This window comes from Prunus mume, linkage group LG3 (genome assembly GCF_029339155.1).
Source record: "Prunus mume cultivar Tortuosa linkage group LG3, ASM2933915v1, whole genome shotgun sequence".
Taxonomy (NCBI): Eukaryota; Viridiplantae; Streptophyta; class Magnoliopsida; order Rosales; family Rosaceae; genus Prunus; species Prunus mume.
The window spans coordinates 19,338,228-19,353,646 of record NC_142700.1 but is presented as its reverse complement, the minus strand read 5'-3'; the positions used below and the strand labels follow the sequence as shown (position 1 = coordinate 19,353,646).

Sequence of the window (15,419 nt, the reverse complement as noted above, 5' to 3'; positions counted from 1 at the left end):
AATCTCTGTGGTTTTGTCTCATAATTACTAACAATAATTTCATACAGATGGAGTCCAATAACTTCTTTTACTGCACAAATGGCTTAAACATCCTCTGTCATCATTTTAACTTCATTCATCATATCACCTTTTAAGCTTTTAGCATAGATGAGTATAAATTTCTAGTCACTTCCAAGTTCAACGTAAACTTGAAAGAAACTGGGGCAAAAAAACTCCAATGTAAACTTGAAAACGAGGATCTAAGCAACACACCATTAATGGAAAACTAATGGAAAAATAATGGACCAACTGTATCACTAACCCAATAATACCAATCTGCACGCTACAATTCCAAAATTAGGGAAAACCATATTAGATCAAACTAGCCCCTCAGTTGCTGCTGCAGAGTAATACAAGTAAACAAGAATTAGGACAGAACTTTGAATCATTTCAAGCAATTAAATCTGCTAATTTCAAGCAATTAAATTTGCAACTTTGGTCCAGCTCATATACCAAATCCGGGAGGAGGCTGAATTCTTGGAACCATGGCAGACCTTGCACCGTAATCTGCATTTGGTTGGAAGCAACAGCCAAATCTGCATAGCACAAAGACGAGAAACAGTACTCGTTATTATACATAACATTTTGGCATGTGACTTGCTAGGCATTTTCAGGGCTTCAATTTCTCCTTCGAGCATATCCATGACTTTTTCCATAGAAGGATGATCACTAGGCTTCATATGCATGCACAATAACGCAGATACGATCACATACAACTACAAGGGAATGCAAATTTGACTTGAATGCTCTGAAAATGCATTCAAACTCTTTCTTCTCCCTGCCATTTCCTTAAGGAAAAAAAGACATTCCAAAACTACAGACATATACGTTATAAGAGACACCGCCAACATTTTTATACAACATCTCAGGAGCAAAATAACCAAATGTTCCTCTTGCTGCAGTAAAAAGAAACCATGAGCCATTCAAGAGAGATTTTATATATACATTTCATCACAGCTTAGGCACGAAGTCATAAACAATAGCGCGCTTTGATCCTTAACAGAAAACAAAAGCCGATTTGTGTTTGTTTGTCCTCAAAACCTCTGGTCATCTTTCTAATGTCTTAGAAGAAGTCTTATTGGCATGAGGTTTTTAGTACTTTGTAGATGATCCTGAATGGTATTATAGCTTGACAAGTGCCTTTTTATCCATTTATAGACACAAGACATGGTTGTTCCAAACACCAATTTTGCTGCACCGTGGGCTTCTGTGTGGGATCATCACAAAAACAGTCTCATATTTTTGTTTTGTTTTTTCTTTTCTTGAGTGAAGTTCTTTCAGAAACTGTCATTGTATTTTGTTTTTATAGTCAACTTTTCATATAACTTTTTATCTTTTTGGGACAGGCACTTGGCACAACATTTTCGTTAGTAATTAGGGGAAATAACGATCTATAAAGGAAATTAATTTTGTTTCCTTTTGACAAAATTTTGTTTTTTTTTCAATCAATCCCGTGTGTTTCATCAAATAGAGACAGTAATGTTAGGAAACACATTTATATACTACATTTTTTTTTTATGTATTTTCTTTTTCATTACATGTATAAATGTAACACGACTAAAGTAGAAACAAAACGAAACTCACCATCTTCTTTTATGAAGGGAGTATAGAGAATACATGTCTTTCACATCTAACTGAAGAACCTACTAGAATTTTTTAATCAGTTAAAAAAAAAACACATTGCAGATGTGAATTAGGTTAATTGACCGACAGTGAATCCGTTTCCGCATCTTTCAACAGAACAAACGTAGTCCCAAATTTGGCCCAACTGGAAGCCCAATTTGAAAGTCACGAGTCTACAACCAAGTCCAACGCAATTGAAGAGGCCGTTCAAAATTTGGTCCACCCAGCGTCAAATTAGAATACTTTACTTTTGGGGAAGAAGATTTATATCATAGGGGATGGTTTTGGGGGAACGCTTGGTTTTCTCCAGCGAAGAAGAAGGGAACACTGCTTTTGGCCATGGGGAACGCTTGGTCTGCTCCGGAGAGATCGAAGCTGCGCAAGAAAATGGCGGAGCAGCTGATGGACAAAGGGAACCCTAGCCTCCCATGGGAGCTGATAGTGGAGATTCTATCATGGCTGCCAGTCAAGTCGTTGGGCCGCTTCAGGTGTGTATCTAAGCCATGGAATGCTCTCATCGCTGACCCTAATTTTATCAAAATGCACTTTAACAAAACTTCTGAGAACGATGATGTGTTCTACCAAAGACGAAGACTCATCTTCAATGAGCCAGGTTGTTGTTCCCTTTACTCTGTTAACCTCGACCAGTTAATTCTGAATCAGAATAATGATCACGGTGCTGATGATTTGATTGCCCCTGAGGCCCAATTGGTTTGCGGTGACCTACCATCTTACAGGGTTGTAGACCTGTTTTACTGTGATGGTTTATTGTTGTGCAAGCTAGCTGAAATGCCAATGACGATATATCTGGTTAACCCAACTACCGGGGAATCCGAGGAACTGCCAGAGGCCCCAGATAATATACAACACCTGGGTTTTGGATTTGATCACTCCACTGATGATTACAAGGTGGTTTCTGCTGTGTTTTACGATATGCTTGTGTTTTGTGTCTATTCGTTGAAAATCGGTTCATGGGAAGAGATCGAGTGTTCACTTCCCTATTCTGGGGCATATACCTTTCATGCGGTCCTGCTCAATGGAACTCTTCATTGGATAATGGAAACACCAGACCAGACATCCATGATTGTAGCTTTCCTTTTAGAAGAGGAGCAAGCTGGAGAAATTCCTTTGCCGGTTGAGTATTCCAGTGATGCGGGAGATTGTGTGTTGGGGGTCTTCAGGGACTGCCTATGTTTAACACATTGTAGTGATGAAGGAACTTATAATGAGTTTTGGGTCATGAATGAATATGGAGAGGGGCAGTCATGGACTAAGATAAAGATCTCCATCCCTTATTCCGAATTATCACTTTCAGGTTTTTGGAAGGAAAATCATGATCTGTTGGTGTTCCAGAAGCAATTGGTTATGTACAATTTTAAGGAACAAAGCTTTTGCAATGTATCAATCCCTGGATTTCCCCATGTTGATTGTATTGGAACCTACTTGGAGAGTCTTGTTTCACCGAATTACTATGGCATTACTGATCGAGAACTTTAAGCATAAGACAAATGCAGATATAAGAGGTAAAGTAGATGAATCCAATCAATCTCTTTCTAGACTTTATTGTTTGTTTGAATTTCTTTCCGGTATTGTTTATGCACTATTGAACAATATTTTTATGGTTTTATTGGTTGATGGTGTTTATTTTTAATATGCCGAGCTTAGGCTTTCTTAATAGTAGAGTGTTCATGTATTTATTCTCTATTTTTCAATGATTGGAATGGCAGTCATGCTCAGAAACAAACTGATATTAAGAAACCAAATACATTTTATACCTTTTTTTTTCTTTGTTAACAATGATTTTTGGTGCTGCATTTGCATTATGGTGTTATCCTATCTCTCTTCTACCCATGGAATGATTCAGAATAGTATACATGTTCAATCTATTTGGTAGTTAACAAAACCATAGGACATCCAGGATTTTGTATGTGATTTTCATCATCAGTCCTAGTGTTGTTGTATGTCCTGAATGTAACAGTTTTCGTGTCAAATATCTCTCTGCTCAATGTTTTCGTACTTTTACTCTGCATTTTCCTGTGTACAGTAGTTCTTTGCTAGATACTCGTTAGACGATAGCAAAAGCTTGGCCCTGTTTTGAAGTACTTCTCTATGGAGCATCTAGTTATTTGTTTGCGAATAGCACGTAAGATTTCATTACAAATTCACATATGTTTGGTGTTGACCTGACAATTCTTTTAAAGAATGCACATGTTAGGTGTTCCTTCATGAAGCACTGAAATTGTTTCTCTAACCAAAAAAAGCAATGTTGTCGATTTCTTCCAATTACTAAAAGAAAAAAAAAACATCTCTGTTTATCTAAAAGCAGTTTTGACACAATTAAAACCACTTTAAAGTACTTCTTGTTGGAGACGAGTTTTTGATAGTTTAATTGGTTCATGGTGCTTGTTTTTGATATGCCACACTTAGGCTTTCTTAATATCAGAGTTTGTATGTTTTTTTTTTCTCCTGTAGAAGGAATGGCAGGCATGCTCAGAAAACAATCATACTAAAAAAAAAATTTTAACAAGGATTTCTGTGCTGCATTTGCATTATAGTTTTATCCTATCCGTCTCTTTCACCCATGTGATGATCCGAAACAGTATACATGTTCATTTTATTTGGTGTTTAACAAAAGCATAGGACAGGCAGGATTTCATGTGTTTTTCAACATCATTCCTAGTGTTGTATTGTATGTCATGAATGTGACAGTGTTTCATGTCAAATATTTATCTGGTAAATGTTTTCGTACTTTTACTTTCCTTTTGCCTTCGTACAGTAGTTCTCTGCTAAAAGCTCTGGCTTGTTTTGAAGTATTTCTATATCGAGCTTTTAGTACTGTTTTTGCTAAAAGCACATAAAATATTTCCTTGGAAACTATTCACCTGACAATGCTTGTAAAGACTACCTATGCGTGCTTCTGAAGACTGCACCTTTACATACTTCTTCACGAAACATTGAAATTGTTTTTCTAACTGAAAAGGCATTGTTGTCTGTTTCTGGCAATTTTTTTTTTTTTTTAAAAACCGCGTTTGGTTATCCCAAAGCAGTTTTGACACAATAACAGCACTGGAAAATACACCCTTTTTGTCAGACATGAGGTTTTTATAGTTTTATTGGCTGATGGTGATTGTTTCTAATATGCCAAGCTTCGGTTTCTTAATATCGGAGCCTATATGTTTTTCTTTTTTCTTTTTCTATCAATGGAATGGCAGCCATACTCGGAAACCAAACTGATATTATGAAGAAAAAAAATTATACTTGTTTTTTCTTTATTAACTAGGGTTTTGGTGGTGCATTTGTATTTTAGTTTTGTCCTATCTTACTCTTTCTCCCATGGAATGATTCAGAACACTATGCTCGTTCGCTTTATTTGGTAGTTAACAAAACCATAGGACGGGCAGAATTATGCGTTTTTCGGCATTGTTCCTATGTTTATGTCATGATTCATGAATGTTATAATCTTTCATGTCAAATATTTCTCTGCTTAACATTCTCGTACTTTTACTTTCCTTTTGCCGTTGTAGAGTAGTGCTTTGCTCATCAGGAGACAGAAAACGCTTGGGCCTGTTTTGAAGTACTTCTATATGGAACATCTAGTACCGTGTTCACTAAAAGACAAACGATTTCATTTGAAACTCAATTATGTTTTGCATATTGACCTGAAAATGCTTTTGAAGAATCCTATTATGTGCTTCTTCATGAAGCACTGAAATTGTTTTTCCAACCGAAAATGCATTGTTGTCTAATTTTTTCCAAGTATTAACAAAAGCTTCATTTTTTAAATATATATTTAAAGCACTTTTGGCTCAACTGAAAGCACACGCTTGTTGGACACAAGTTTATTTATTTATAATAGTTTTTGGTTGATGGTGCTTGTTTTAATATGCCGAGCTTAAGCTTTCTTAATATCAGAGTCTGTATTTTTTTTTCCCCTCTTTTTGTTTTGTTTTTAATAACAAGAATTTGTGTGCTGCATTCGCAGTATAGTTTTATCCTATGTGTCTCTTTCACCCATGGAATGATTCAGAGCAGCGTGCATGTTCGTTTTAATTGGATTTAACAAGACCATAGGACAGGTAGGATTTCGTAGGCATTGTTTCGTCCTCATTAACGCTTTTGAAGAAAGCACCTGTTAGGTGCTTGAATGCTTCTTCATGTAGCACAGAAATTGTTTCTTTAACTGAAATAGCATTCTGTCTATTTCTTCCAATTGTTAGTAAAGGCATATTGGTTATCTAAATTATTTTTGACACATTTAAAGCACTTCCAAATACATCCTCCTTGTTAGACATGGTAGTTGGGTGTATAGGTACAAGTCGATGAAGTTATATGATTAATGAGTCTATAGAACTAGTATCTCACTGCTTTTGGATGCTTCTGTTTGTTAGAATGGTTTTGTAAGAAAATCAAGGAGTCAAGAGAGCTTGGTTCTGAGTTACTAATATGTTTCCATTTCCTTTTATTCTGTTGGGTTTTAATAAGTGGCTAATGTGATTGATTATTCCTGGTTCTTCTATGAGTCATATTTACTGGGGTTGACTTTCCAACATTGTTACAGTGATAATTTTCTCTTATGCTTGGTTTTCATTAATGATTTTGCTAACTGATTTAATGTTATTTTTCAAAGAAATTGTGGCTTGTTGCCCCCTTTTCCCCGTTGTTTCTGTCACATGTGGCCTCTTCTCATAAGTTTTCCATGCTTTTATTGTTTGTCTTCGGTTTACAAATTAAATGCTATGATTCAGTTGTGAACTCTGTAAAGAAATGAATGCTGGTATTTTATGAATTTTTTTCATTTTAGAGAAATGTTTGCTTGAAATCTTTACGTAATGCCATCCTTGTGTCACAGGGGCAGATCTGTTTTCTCCAGAAGACATTAGGTTCCTTTTCTGGTTCTAGAAGAAATTATCTTGAAGACCCAAAAATTGGATGGTTTGGCTGGCTATTGTAGGATGTACCAGTACAAAGATTTTCCAGCGGTTCTGTCTGTCTCTTCCGTTGCATCTTTATGTTTTGAACAATGTGTTAGGTGTTCTTTGTGAAATCTTCGTTGATAGATCAGTTTCATTTTGGAATGATGGCATATCAATTGGTTCGAAAGCACTCCTAGGTTATGCTGATGTTTTCTTCGTCTGCTTTAACATCCTTAAAGAAATTGCTAGACAATTCAAATGAAAGTTTATAGGTTGTTAATTGCTGCAGTATCCTTGATTACGATGCTTGTTTAAATTTTAAGTTAGCATAACTGGTTGAGAGAATTAGCCCACCCCCAACTCGTGAGTTCAAATAAGGCATTAGGCCTCCCCTTTGCAATTTTGTAAACTTGCTGGTGCTTAAATAAAGCATTGGTATCGAACTGAATTCCGTAAGAACTGAAATTTTTGCTAGCCTTGAATAGGGCTAATTATACAGAGTCTGTCTTACACATGCTATGAAAGTATTCTTGGAATGGTGTAACAGTCTCTCGGCTACACCTACTTATTCAGAATAATTACATTTAAAGTGGCCTCGTATTTGAATAAACGAAATACTTTCACATCATTTGGTGGTGAATAAGTAAAGGGACTAAAATAGTGCTCGTATGAAAATTACTATCTAAGTCGAGAATTTCTTTTATTTCTTTCCCCTTCTTTTGGGATGCTTTACTCTTTCTAGAAGTTTGATTTTCATGGTATGTTTACTTGTTAATGAGTATTGAAATTATTCTGATTCCTGATTTCCCTTGTATTTGCTAATGCCTTCCGATTAGGGGAAATAGTTGATCTCATGCCCATTCCTTCTCGCCTATTCATGATTTCCCTGATTCATTACTTTTCCCATTTCAAAAAACGTAAATGTGCCATAATTTTTTTTTCTTCTAGGCATATCATTTTGGAGTCCACAATAACGGAAATTGTTTTTATTTGCAAGGGCAATTGGATTGTCAAGTGTCATACCCGAAGGCCCAAGTTTGACCGGCCCAGCTCCAAAAACAACTGCAAGTCAAGTCCTGACGAGTTCTGCCCGGAGTCTGACTCAGCATTAACACACAACTTACATTTTGTTAAGACACGCAGGCCACACTTTCTAGTTGTTCCCAAGGAAATGTGGCTGGAAAAAATGAGGGAGCAGCTGATGGAAACCCTAACTTCCCAATGGAGATAATAGGTGATGGGCTGCCAGTCAGGTTGTTATGCCGCTTCAGGTGTGGATCTAAACCATGCAATTCTATAAATTGGAACATAATTCACTCTACTCTTTGAATGTGGATGAGTTTCCGAATCGTAATCATGCATTTCTAACTTCTGTTGTTGTGCAATGACCTGTTGATTATGCACAATTTTTACAAAGCAGTCAGAATCTTTCAATTTATGGATTTCCCAAAGTTGGTAGAGCTGGGATATACAGGGAGAGCCTTGCTTCACCCGTTACCCTTACGTTATTGACTGAGAACATTAAGCATGAGACAACTGTAGATAGGAGAGGTAAAGAAGGTAAATCCACTCAATCTCTTTCTAGACTTTCTTGAATGTTTTAAATTGTTGCTGTATTTTTGGTGCACGACTGAATAAGGTTTTAATAGTTCTACCATTGTTTGATGGTCCCTGTGTTGAATACAAATGCTTAGCTTGTACTTTGACTAAAAGGAGTTGGAAGAAGTTGCTTCGATCACCGCACATACGAGCATACATTGTTTTGTTAGATGAATTTTTTGGTTTTAGTTTTGTCATGTCAGTTTTTTTCAGCCTGGAAATTATTCAAAGATAGTATAAATATACATAGGCTAGGCAGGATTTGTTATGCGTTTTTTTGTCACCCTTCTACTGTAGCATATCCGAACATAATAATGTTTTCGTGCCAAATATTTATCTGCTAAATTTTTTTTTTCTTCATAATTTGACTTTCCTTTTGTCCTTCTAGAGCTAGGTACTCAATAGGAAACAGCAAATTTTTGGGAATGTTTTGAAGTGCTTATGTTTAAGAACTTTTGCTCAGTAGCACTTTTTGTTAGAGGCACATAGAAAGTTTCCTCAAAAGCTCAAGTGGTTTTGCAGATTCACTTGACAATGCTTTCGGATAAGGAACCTATTATTGTTTCTTGATCAGGAAGCACTAAAAGTTTCTCCAAAAAGAATTCTTATTATTTTTGCCAAAGATTAATCGTTTTAGGTATCTAAAAGTTTCTTTCAATATATTAAAAGCACATCCAAACATACCCTTCTTGTTAGACGTGGTAGCTGGGCTCATAGATACAAGTCCTTGATGTTATATATTGGCTAGCCTCGTACTACTCATATCTCTCACTCATTTTGGGTGTTTCAGTTAGATTGGCTTTGTAAGGAAATCAAGGAGTCAAAAGAATCATGTTTGTGATTTCCTGAGACGTTGTCATTGCTTTTTCCTTTTTACCTTTGGCTTTTAATAAGTACCACATGTCATTTATTCCTGGCTCTTTGTACAAGTCATGGCCAAATTTTTGGGGAATGAATTTTTTCTATTGTAGGTTGATCATCCTTTATTCTTTATTTTCATCAATGATTTTGCTAACTGATTGCATGTAATTTGTTGAGGAAATGGTGGATTGTCCTCCCCCGCCAACGTGGTTGTTTTCATCACTTGCACCCTTGTCTCATAAGGTTTTTCTTGAATTTTTTTTTTTGTCTTCAGTTTTCAAATTTAAATAGATTTATGATAAGCTTCTGACCAAAATAAAAAAAATAGATTTATGATAAGTTTCATTTTGTTTTATTTATTTGTAGAAATGAAACTGAAAATCTTTTATTCATTTCCATACTTGTGTCGCAGGGGCAAATATGGATTCACTATAGGAAATGAGCTTCAAGACTCCAGAAGTAATTGGTTTAGCTATAGTAGGGATGTACAAGTACAAAACTTTTCTCATAGTTCTCTGTAACACTCATTTCCCATTACATCTTAGGGATTCAGATGAAGTGATTCCAAATGTTGGAATCCAGTTGACAATATGTTTACTTTGTTTATTTACACTATTACAGTCCATGTATCAGAAGAATAAAACAAATGAATTTCAAATGATTCCGTGCATATTGTTTCAAATATATTCTTTTTCAGATAATTGTTTCAAATATATTCAAATTTACCCTATTGTCAAATTCAAGTACTTTATTTCAAATACCTCCATCCAAATGGAGCCTTGATATTTGTGGGGCATGCTGTGGTGACAGATGAGTTACAAGACAATTGGTTCCAAAGTGCTTCTCATTGCTTTTCATCTTTCCATGATCGTTCCAACCCACTTAAAAGAGAATTACAAGACAATTCAAATGAGAGTTCATTGATTTAAATCGATGCAATAAGTTCCATTTCATTCTTAAGGTGAAGGGCCCTTTCTGCATTGCCCTTGTCAAAGTGGTTGGCAATCAATGTCTCGTATACGCATAAACTTGGGGCTATTGAACGATCTTTCATGATTCCCAAATACCTTTCTGCTTCCTCCACTTTCCCACATTGGCAGAAGCTCTTTATCACGGATGTAAAAACCAATGCTCCTGGAGAAAGCGACCTGGACTCCATCTCATAATAGAGTTTCACAACCTCCTGAATCTCACCTTTTCTCCCATACCCGTCAATCAGATGAGCGTATGTGATGCTGTCTGGCAAGAACCCTTTATCTAACAGTATAGTAAACATTGTATTTGCTTGCTCTGCATCCCCTGTTTCACATAACTTTCCAACCATCTCATTGAAGGCCGAACGACATGGGATGAACCCATTCTCCACCATCTTCTTCAAGTAACTCAAGCTTGCTTCCACTCTTCCTGCTTTAGCGCATCCCTCAATAAGAAGATTATAGCTCTCATCAAACGGTTTCAAATCCATATTTTCCATCTCATTCATCATGCTTTGTGCTTCCTCAATTCTTCCTCCCTCACAATGTGCTCCCATAAACAAGGTATAGACAAAAGTGTTTGCTCGAAAACCTCTCTTGAGCATTTCTTCATACACCTCCCATGCTGAGCATACATCTCCTTGTTTAACTTTAGCATAAACAATCAATGAGTAAGCAATTGTATCAAGAACCATATTCTTCTGCAACATTCTCCTCAACAACATCAAACCTTCTTCAACCCTACCCTCCTCCAAAATACTAAAAACCAGACTAGTATTCACAATCACAGAAGGAGAGCACCTCTTCCCATGGATCCTGTCCAACATGTCAACGTATTTCTTCAACTTCCCTTCCTTGCACAAAGCATCAATCAAGATTTTGACTGTCTCTTCATTTGGGTAATTTCTTTTTCCAACCATATGCTCATAAATCTTCCAAACGAGAGCAGTCTGGTCAGATTTTTGAACCACGTGAAGCAGAGTGTTGTAAGTTATAAGACTTAAAGGCAACCCATGTTCCCCCAAATAGCAACAAACATCAAAACCAGTCTCAAACATTCTCAGCTTAGCATAAGCCTGTAACAGCAAATCAAACACAAATGGGTTTGAAGCAGTAACCTCATAACTACTAAGCAATGAATCCACAACTGAAAATTTAGAACCATTTTCAGCAGTTTTCTTCAGAACTGATTCAAGCAAAGCTCTAGCATCCATGAGCAACCTGGCTCTGGCTAAAATATGAATGGTTATGGAGTAGGACCAAACTCCATGCTCAAAGCTTTTCCTGTGAGCTGCCCAGTGGAAGAAACCCAGAGCACGTTTTGCATCAATGGGTTCCTTCAATTCTAACAAAACACTCTCGACGAGCCCTCCATCTAATTTAACAGATTCAAATTTGGTCGTCAGAGTGTCCCAATTCCAACTGCTTCTGAATGAGTCACGGATGGCTTTGGCAACATCTTTCGGTGCTGAGTCTGTATTGATTAGTCGGGTTTCCTGATTGATGGGTATGGGAATTAAAGATTTTGAAATTCGACGCAGCAAAAAAGCCATGGACTAAGGATGAATGAAGCTTAAGAAGCACGGATACGCTGGTTGAAGTGCGTATCCCATATCCGATATGCTGTAAATACGTGCGGATACGCGATGGATACGTATCTGAGTAAACGGATACGGTCAACGACAAAAAAATACACGTATCTGACATTACAGATACGAGTATCCGATGTTTAGGATACGCGTATCAGAAAACGTCTCCACTTCTTCTTTCAGATCTTCCTTCTTCTTCTTCATCCAGCGGTGCCCCCACTCATCAATTCTTCTTCTTCATCCTTAAGAAGCCCAGATCTTCCTTTTTCTTCTTCATCCAGCGGCGGCCCTACTCATCAATTTCTTCTTCTTCATTCTTCATTGTTGGCGGCGTCGGGTTCTCTTCTCCATTTTCATTTTGTTTTCTCACGCGTGCTTCTCTGTTCTGATGTCTGGTCTTATCCTTTTGACAAAAAGATTTTGTTTTGTATTTTCTTTTTTGGTCAAAGGATTTTGTTTGTTTAATACTCACAGTTTCACCCACACCCCACGTGATGGCTGGTCTTATCGTTTTGACAAAAGGATTTTGTTTTGTTTGTCTTATTAAAAGTAATAATATTATAACCAAGACAAGTGTAAGTACGTTAAAAGTAATAATATTATCATTTTTATGTTATTTAAAATATGTTTTAAATTATATATATTGTTATTTTTAAATTTTTATATATTTTTTAAATTGCCGTATCCACGACGTATCGTATCCTAATTTTTGAAAATTTGTCGTATCCCCGTGTCGTGTTGTATCGTATTCCTGTATTCGTATCCAGTATCCGTATCCGTGCTTCTTAGAATGAAGCCCTCCTATTTTTGTATATATATATATTTTTGTGTTCGAAATCGAGTTTCATTGAATAGAAGATTTAAGTCAAATTACATCAAAATGAACTCAAATAATTGAGTTCACACAAAATACAATACAAAGAGATATAGAATCCATTCTACAAATAAAACAAACAAGTATATAAAAGCACACATAAAGACATAAAACCCACATAAAGCCAAGAGCCCACATAACAGCAAAAAGCCAGACAAGGCCAAAGCCCACAAAACACAGCACAACATTAGGAAATCAAAAGTTGACAAAGTAGCCAAATTGCAGTTCGTATTATAGTTTTTTTCCCTGAGTGTTCATGACCCAATCTCTTTTTATTTTTTTATTTTATTGAAGTCTCAATCCTGTTGGATGTATTGGTTATATAATTGTTTGGGCTAATCATTTTGTTAGTCTCTGAACTTAGATTTGATTTGCATTTGAATACCTTAATTTTCAAAATAGTTCCCATGGTCCTTTAACTATACTTTCGTTAGGACAAATGGTCCTGTCGTCAAATTTGTTAACTTTTTCTGTTAAATGCAGGGGCAAAATGGTATTTTTATATTAAAACAAAAATATGAATAAATTTTAAATTATATCTTTTAAATACTGGTTTTGTAATTTGATGTGTTTTTAATTAATTTTTTATGATGTTAAATGATCTAATATGCAATAAATTAATTTAGAATTTTTTTAAAAAATTGAGTCCAATGTTGTCCATTGTGGCCTCGTACTAAACAATGGACTAGACTTAACTCTAATCCAACACTCCAAACTCAATCTCAATCAGTCAGCTTACCAAACGAAGCCATAGGGTTTGGTGCATGTTTGGTTTTATGGAATTTTTTTTTTATAAAATATTTTGACATTAGTCATATTTTCATTTATTTGTGTAAGAAAAGGAAATATAACAGAAAGTGTAATTTCGGTTGGGGTAGGTATTCTTTATATTCCTTAATATCAAAGTCAGATTAATTAATTGATACTCTTGTCTTATATTTTCATGAAACCAAAAGTGGACAAAGCAGTCAAATGCCACAAAGCTGTGACAATACCTTGTTTCCTTCGCCAAAAAAAAAGGGAGAAAAAAAAAAGAACCGCTATGAAGAAACCCAGTTGAGATTGTTGAGCAAAGGCTGAGAAGAAGAAGAACAAAAGAAAGCATGGAAGACTACTCATTGCAAAAGGATTTCAGAGCGGAAAAGTAAAGGAAGGAGCTTTCGCTTTTAGCTTATGGCTTGATCTCATGAACTCCACTGCCTTCTCTGCCAGGCTTGTGATGAGTGGGGTACCGTTCTCAGCAATCAACTTCTCTAATTGAGATTGAAATTTGAAGATGCAGTGGGAGAAGAAGAAGAAAAGTGAGAAGACGATTTGTTTTGTTGAAAGAAACCCAAAAAGGGCGAGGACTCTAAGAACACTTCCACCCCAAAGGAGTAAGGGCAAGGCAGAGGCAAGGTTTGTCACTATTCTCTATCCTTTCATTTATCAGATTTTACAAAACACATTCTACTCTCAATGTCTAACCTGAGAAGGGTGTTGGAGAGGCAACATCGAGAAGATGAAAAATCAGGCGCAGACGTGCTGAAGAAGATCGCGAGTTGGATGAAGAGGAGGAAGAAGTTGTTTTAGTGATGGGTATGCTAAATCAATCAAGGCAACACCACCGTGGATGTGCCCTGAATGTGGACAGACATAGGCACTCTCGGGGTAAGAATTTTTTGGAAGATTACTTTATCCCAAATTCATTATATCATGTTTCTTATTTTAGAGAGAGATATAGAATGCAGCCCCATTTGTTCCAAAAAATCATGCATGATGTTTGCAATTACAACACATACTTCGTTTAGAAGTACGACGCTCTTGGGGTTTTGGGTTTTCTTTCGGAGCAAAAACTTACAGCTGCTTTACGGATCCTTGCATATGAGGCATATGCAGATCAGGTGGATGGGATTACTAGGATAGAGAAATCAACTATCTTAGAAACTCTCTAGACAAGGGATTACCTTCTCAAACCTACGCCTAGGGACCTCCGAAGACTCCTACGAGAATCCGAGGCTCAAGGTTTCCCAAACATGATTGGAGGCATTGACCGCATGTACTGGCTGTGGAAGAATTGCCCAACTCCTTGGCAAGGAGATTATGGGAATAATAAGGGCCAAAAAAATATAATTCTAGAGGCTATTGCATCATTCGATACTTGGGTTTGGCATGCCTTTTTGGAGTTTACGGATCTCAAAATGACCTCAATGTGCTTGGTCAATCCCCGGTATTCAACGATGTCTTGAGAGGTCATTCCCCCCAGATCACGTATAAAATCAACAATACTGTACACTCGGGTGTGTACTACCTAGCCGATGGAAATTTATCCGAGGTGGACAACATTCATCAAAACAATTTCGAATCCCCAATTGGAGAAGGAAAAAAGCTTTGCTGTCTTTCAAGAGGGTTATATGAAAGATGTGGAAAGGTGTTTTGGTATATTGCAAGCTCGTAGGAAATGATTAAGGGTTTGCTCGTATGTTTGATGAAGAGGTGCTTCGAAGCATTATGATGACTTGCATAATCCTCCATAACATTATTATGGAGGATGAGTATGATTATGATGCCCCAGAGATGCTCTAACCCAATCCCATGAACACGGCATTGACAAGAATTTATGAACGGCTCGTGGGAGTAAATGGACAACCACTAGAGAATGTACCGTTGATTAGGGATGATCGATACAACAACCCTATGATCGACGTTATTTGGAAATGCAATTTTCTTACACCTATGATCGACCATTATGCTTTGTTTGGAAATGCTTTTTTTTTTTTTTGTAATGAATTAAGGTTTGTTTTGATGTATGAAATTTTCTATATTATTTATGTTCTTTACAATAAAATAGAAACAATACAACAAATTAATACATAGACAACTCTTTCAATACAACCTAATGGTTTTGATCATTTAACCAATCTATGTCAGGTCCAGTTGGAAAAGCTTTCTTCTCATAACTCGACCG

At 36.4% G+C, this 15,419-nt stretch overlaps 2 protein-coding genes across 9 annotated transcripts; one reads left to right on the top strand and one right to left on the bottom strand.

Annotated features, from left to right (window-relative positions):
* Positions 1 to 1,922: 1,922 nt before the first annotated feature.
* On the top strand, positions 1,923 to 9,705 carry LOC103326660 (F-box/kelch-repeat protein At3g06240-like). 8 transcript variants are annotated; one of them, XM_089047829.1, is made up of 6 exons: positions 1,924 to 3,185; positions 6,512 to 6,590; positions 7,591 to 7,846; positions 7,996 to 8,135; positions 9,213 to 9,278; positions 9,448 to 9,705. In XM_089047829.1, exon 1 carries the CDS (start codon positions 2,002 to 2,004, stop codon positions 3,157 to 3,159), a length of 1,158 nt encoding a protein of 385 aa, XP_088903955.1. In that variant the 5' UTR covers positions 1,924 to 2,001; the 3' UTR covers positions 3,160 to 3,185; positions 6,512 to 6,590; positions 7,591 to 7,846; positions 7,996 to 8,135; positions 9,213 to 9,278; positions 9,448 to 9,705. The 8 variants fall into 8 exon arrangements, with proteins under 8 accessions (XP_088903957.1, XP_088903952.1, XP_088903955.1 ...); XM_089047828.1 differs by having other exon boundaries at positions 6,512 to 6,646; positions 7,573 to 7,846; XM_089047827.1 differs by having other exon boundaries at positions 6,512 to 6,691; positions 7,573 to 7,846.
* Positions 9,706 to 9,928: 223 nt separating this feature from the next.
* On the bottom strand, positions 9,929 to 12,021 carry LOC103326673 (Pentatricopeptide repeat (PPR) superfamily protein). The gene has a single exon (XM_008228909.3). It carries the CDS (start codon positions 11,560 to 11,562, stop codon positions 9,961 to 9,963), a length of 1,602 nt encoding a protein of 533 aa, XP_008227131.2. The 5' UTR covers positions 11,563 to 12,021; the 3' UTR covers positions 9,929 to 9,960.
* Between the last annotated feature and the right edge of the window lie 3,398 nt (positions 12,022 to 15,419).

What these genes read in the sequence shown, in the direction of transcription:
- LOC103326673 (XM_008228909.3), bottom strand. Translation starts at nt 11,562, where the DNA reads ATGGCTTTTTTGCTGCGTCGAATTTCAAAATCTTTAATTCCCATACCC.
- LOC103326660 (XM_089047831.1), top strand. Translation starts at nt 2,002, where the DNA reads ATGGGGAACGCTTGGTCTGCTCCGGAGAGATCGAAGCTGCGCAAGAAA.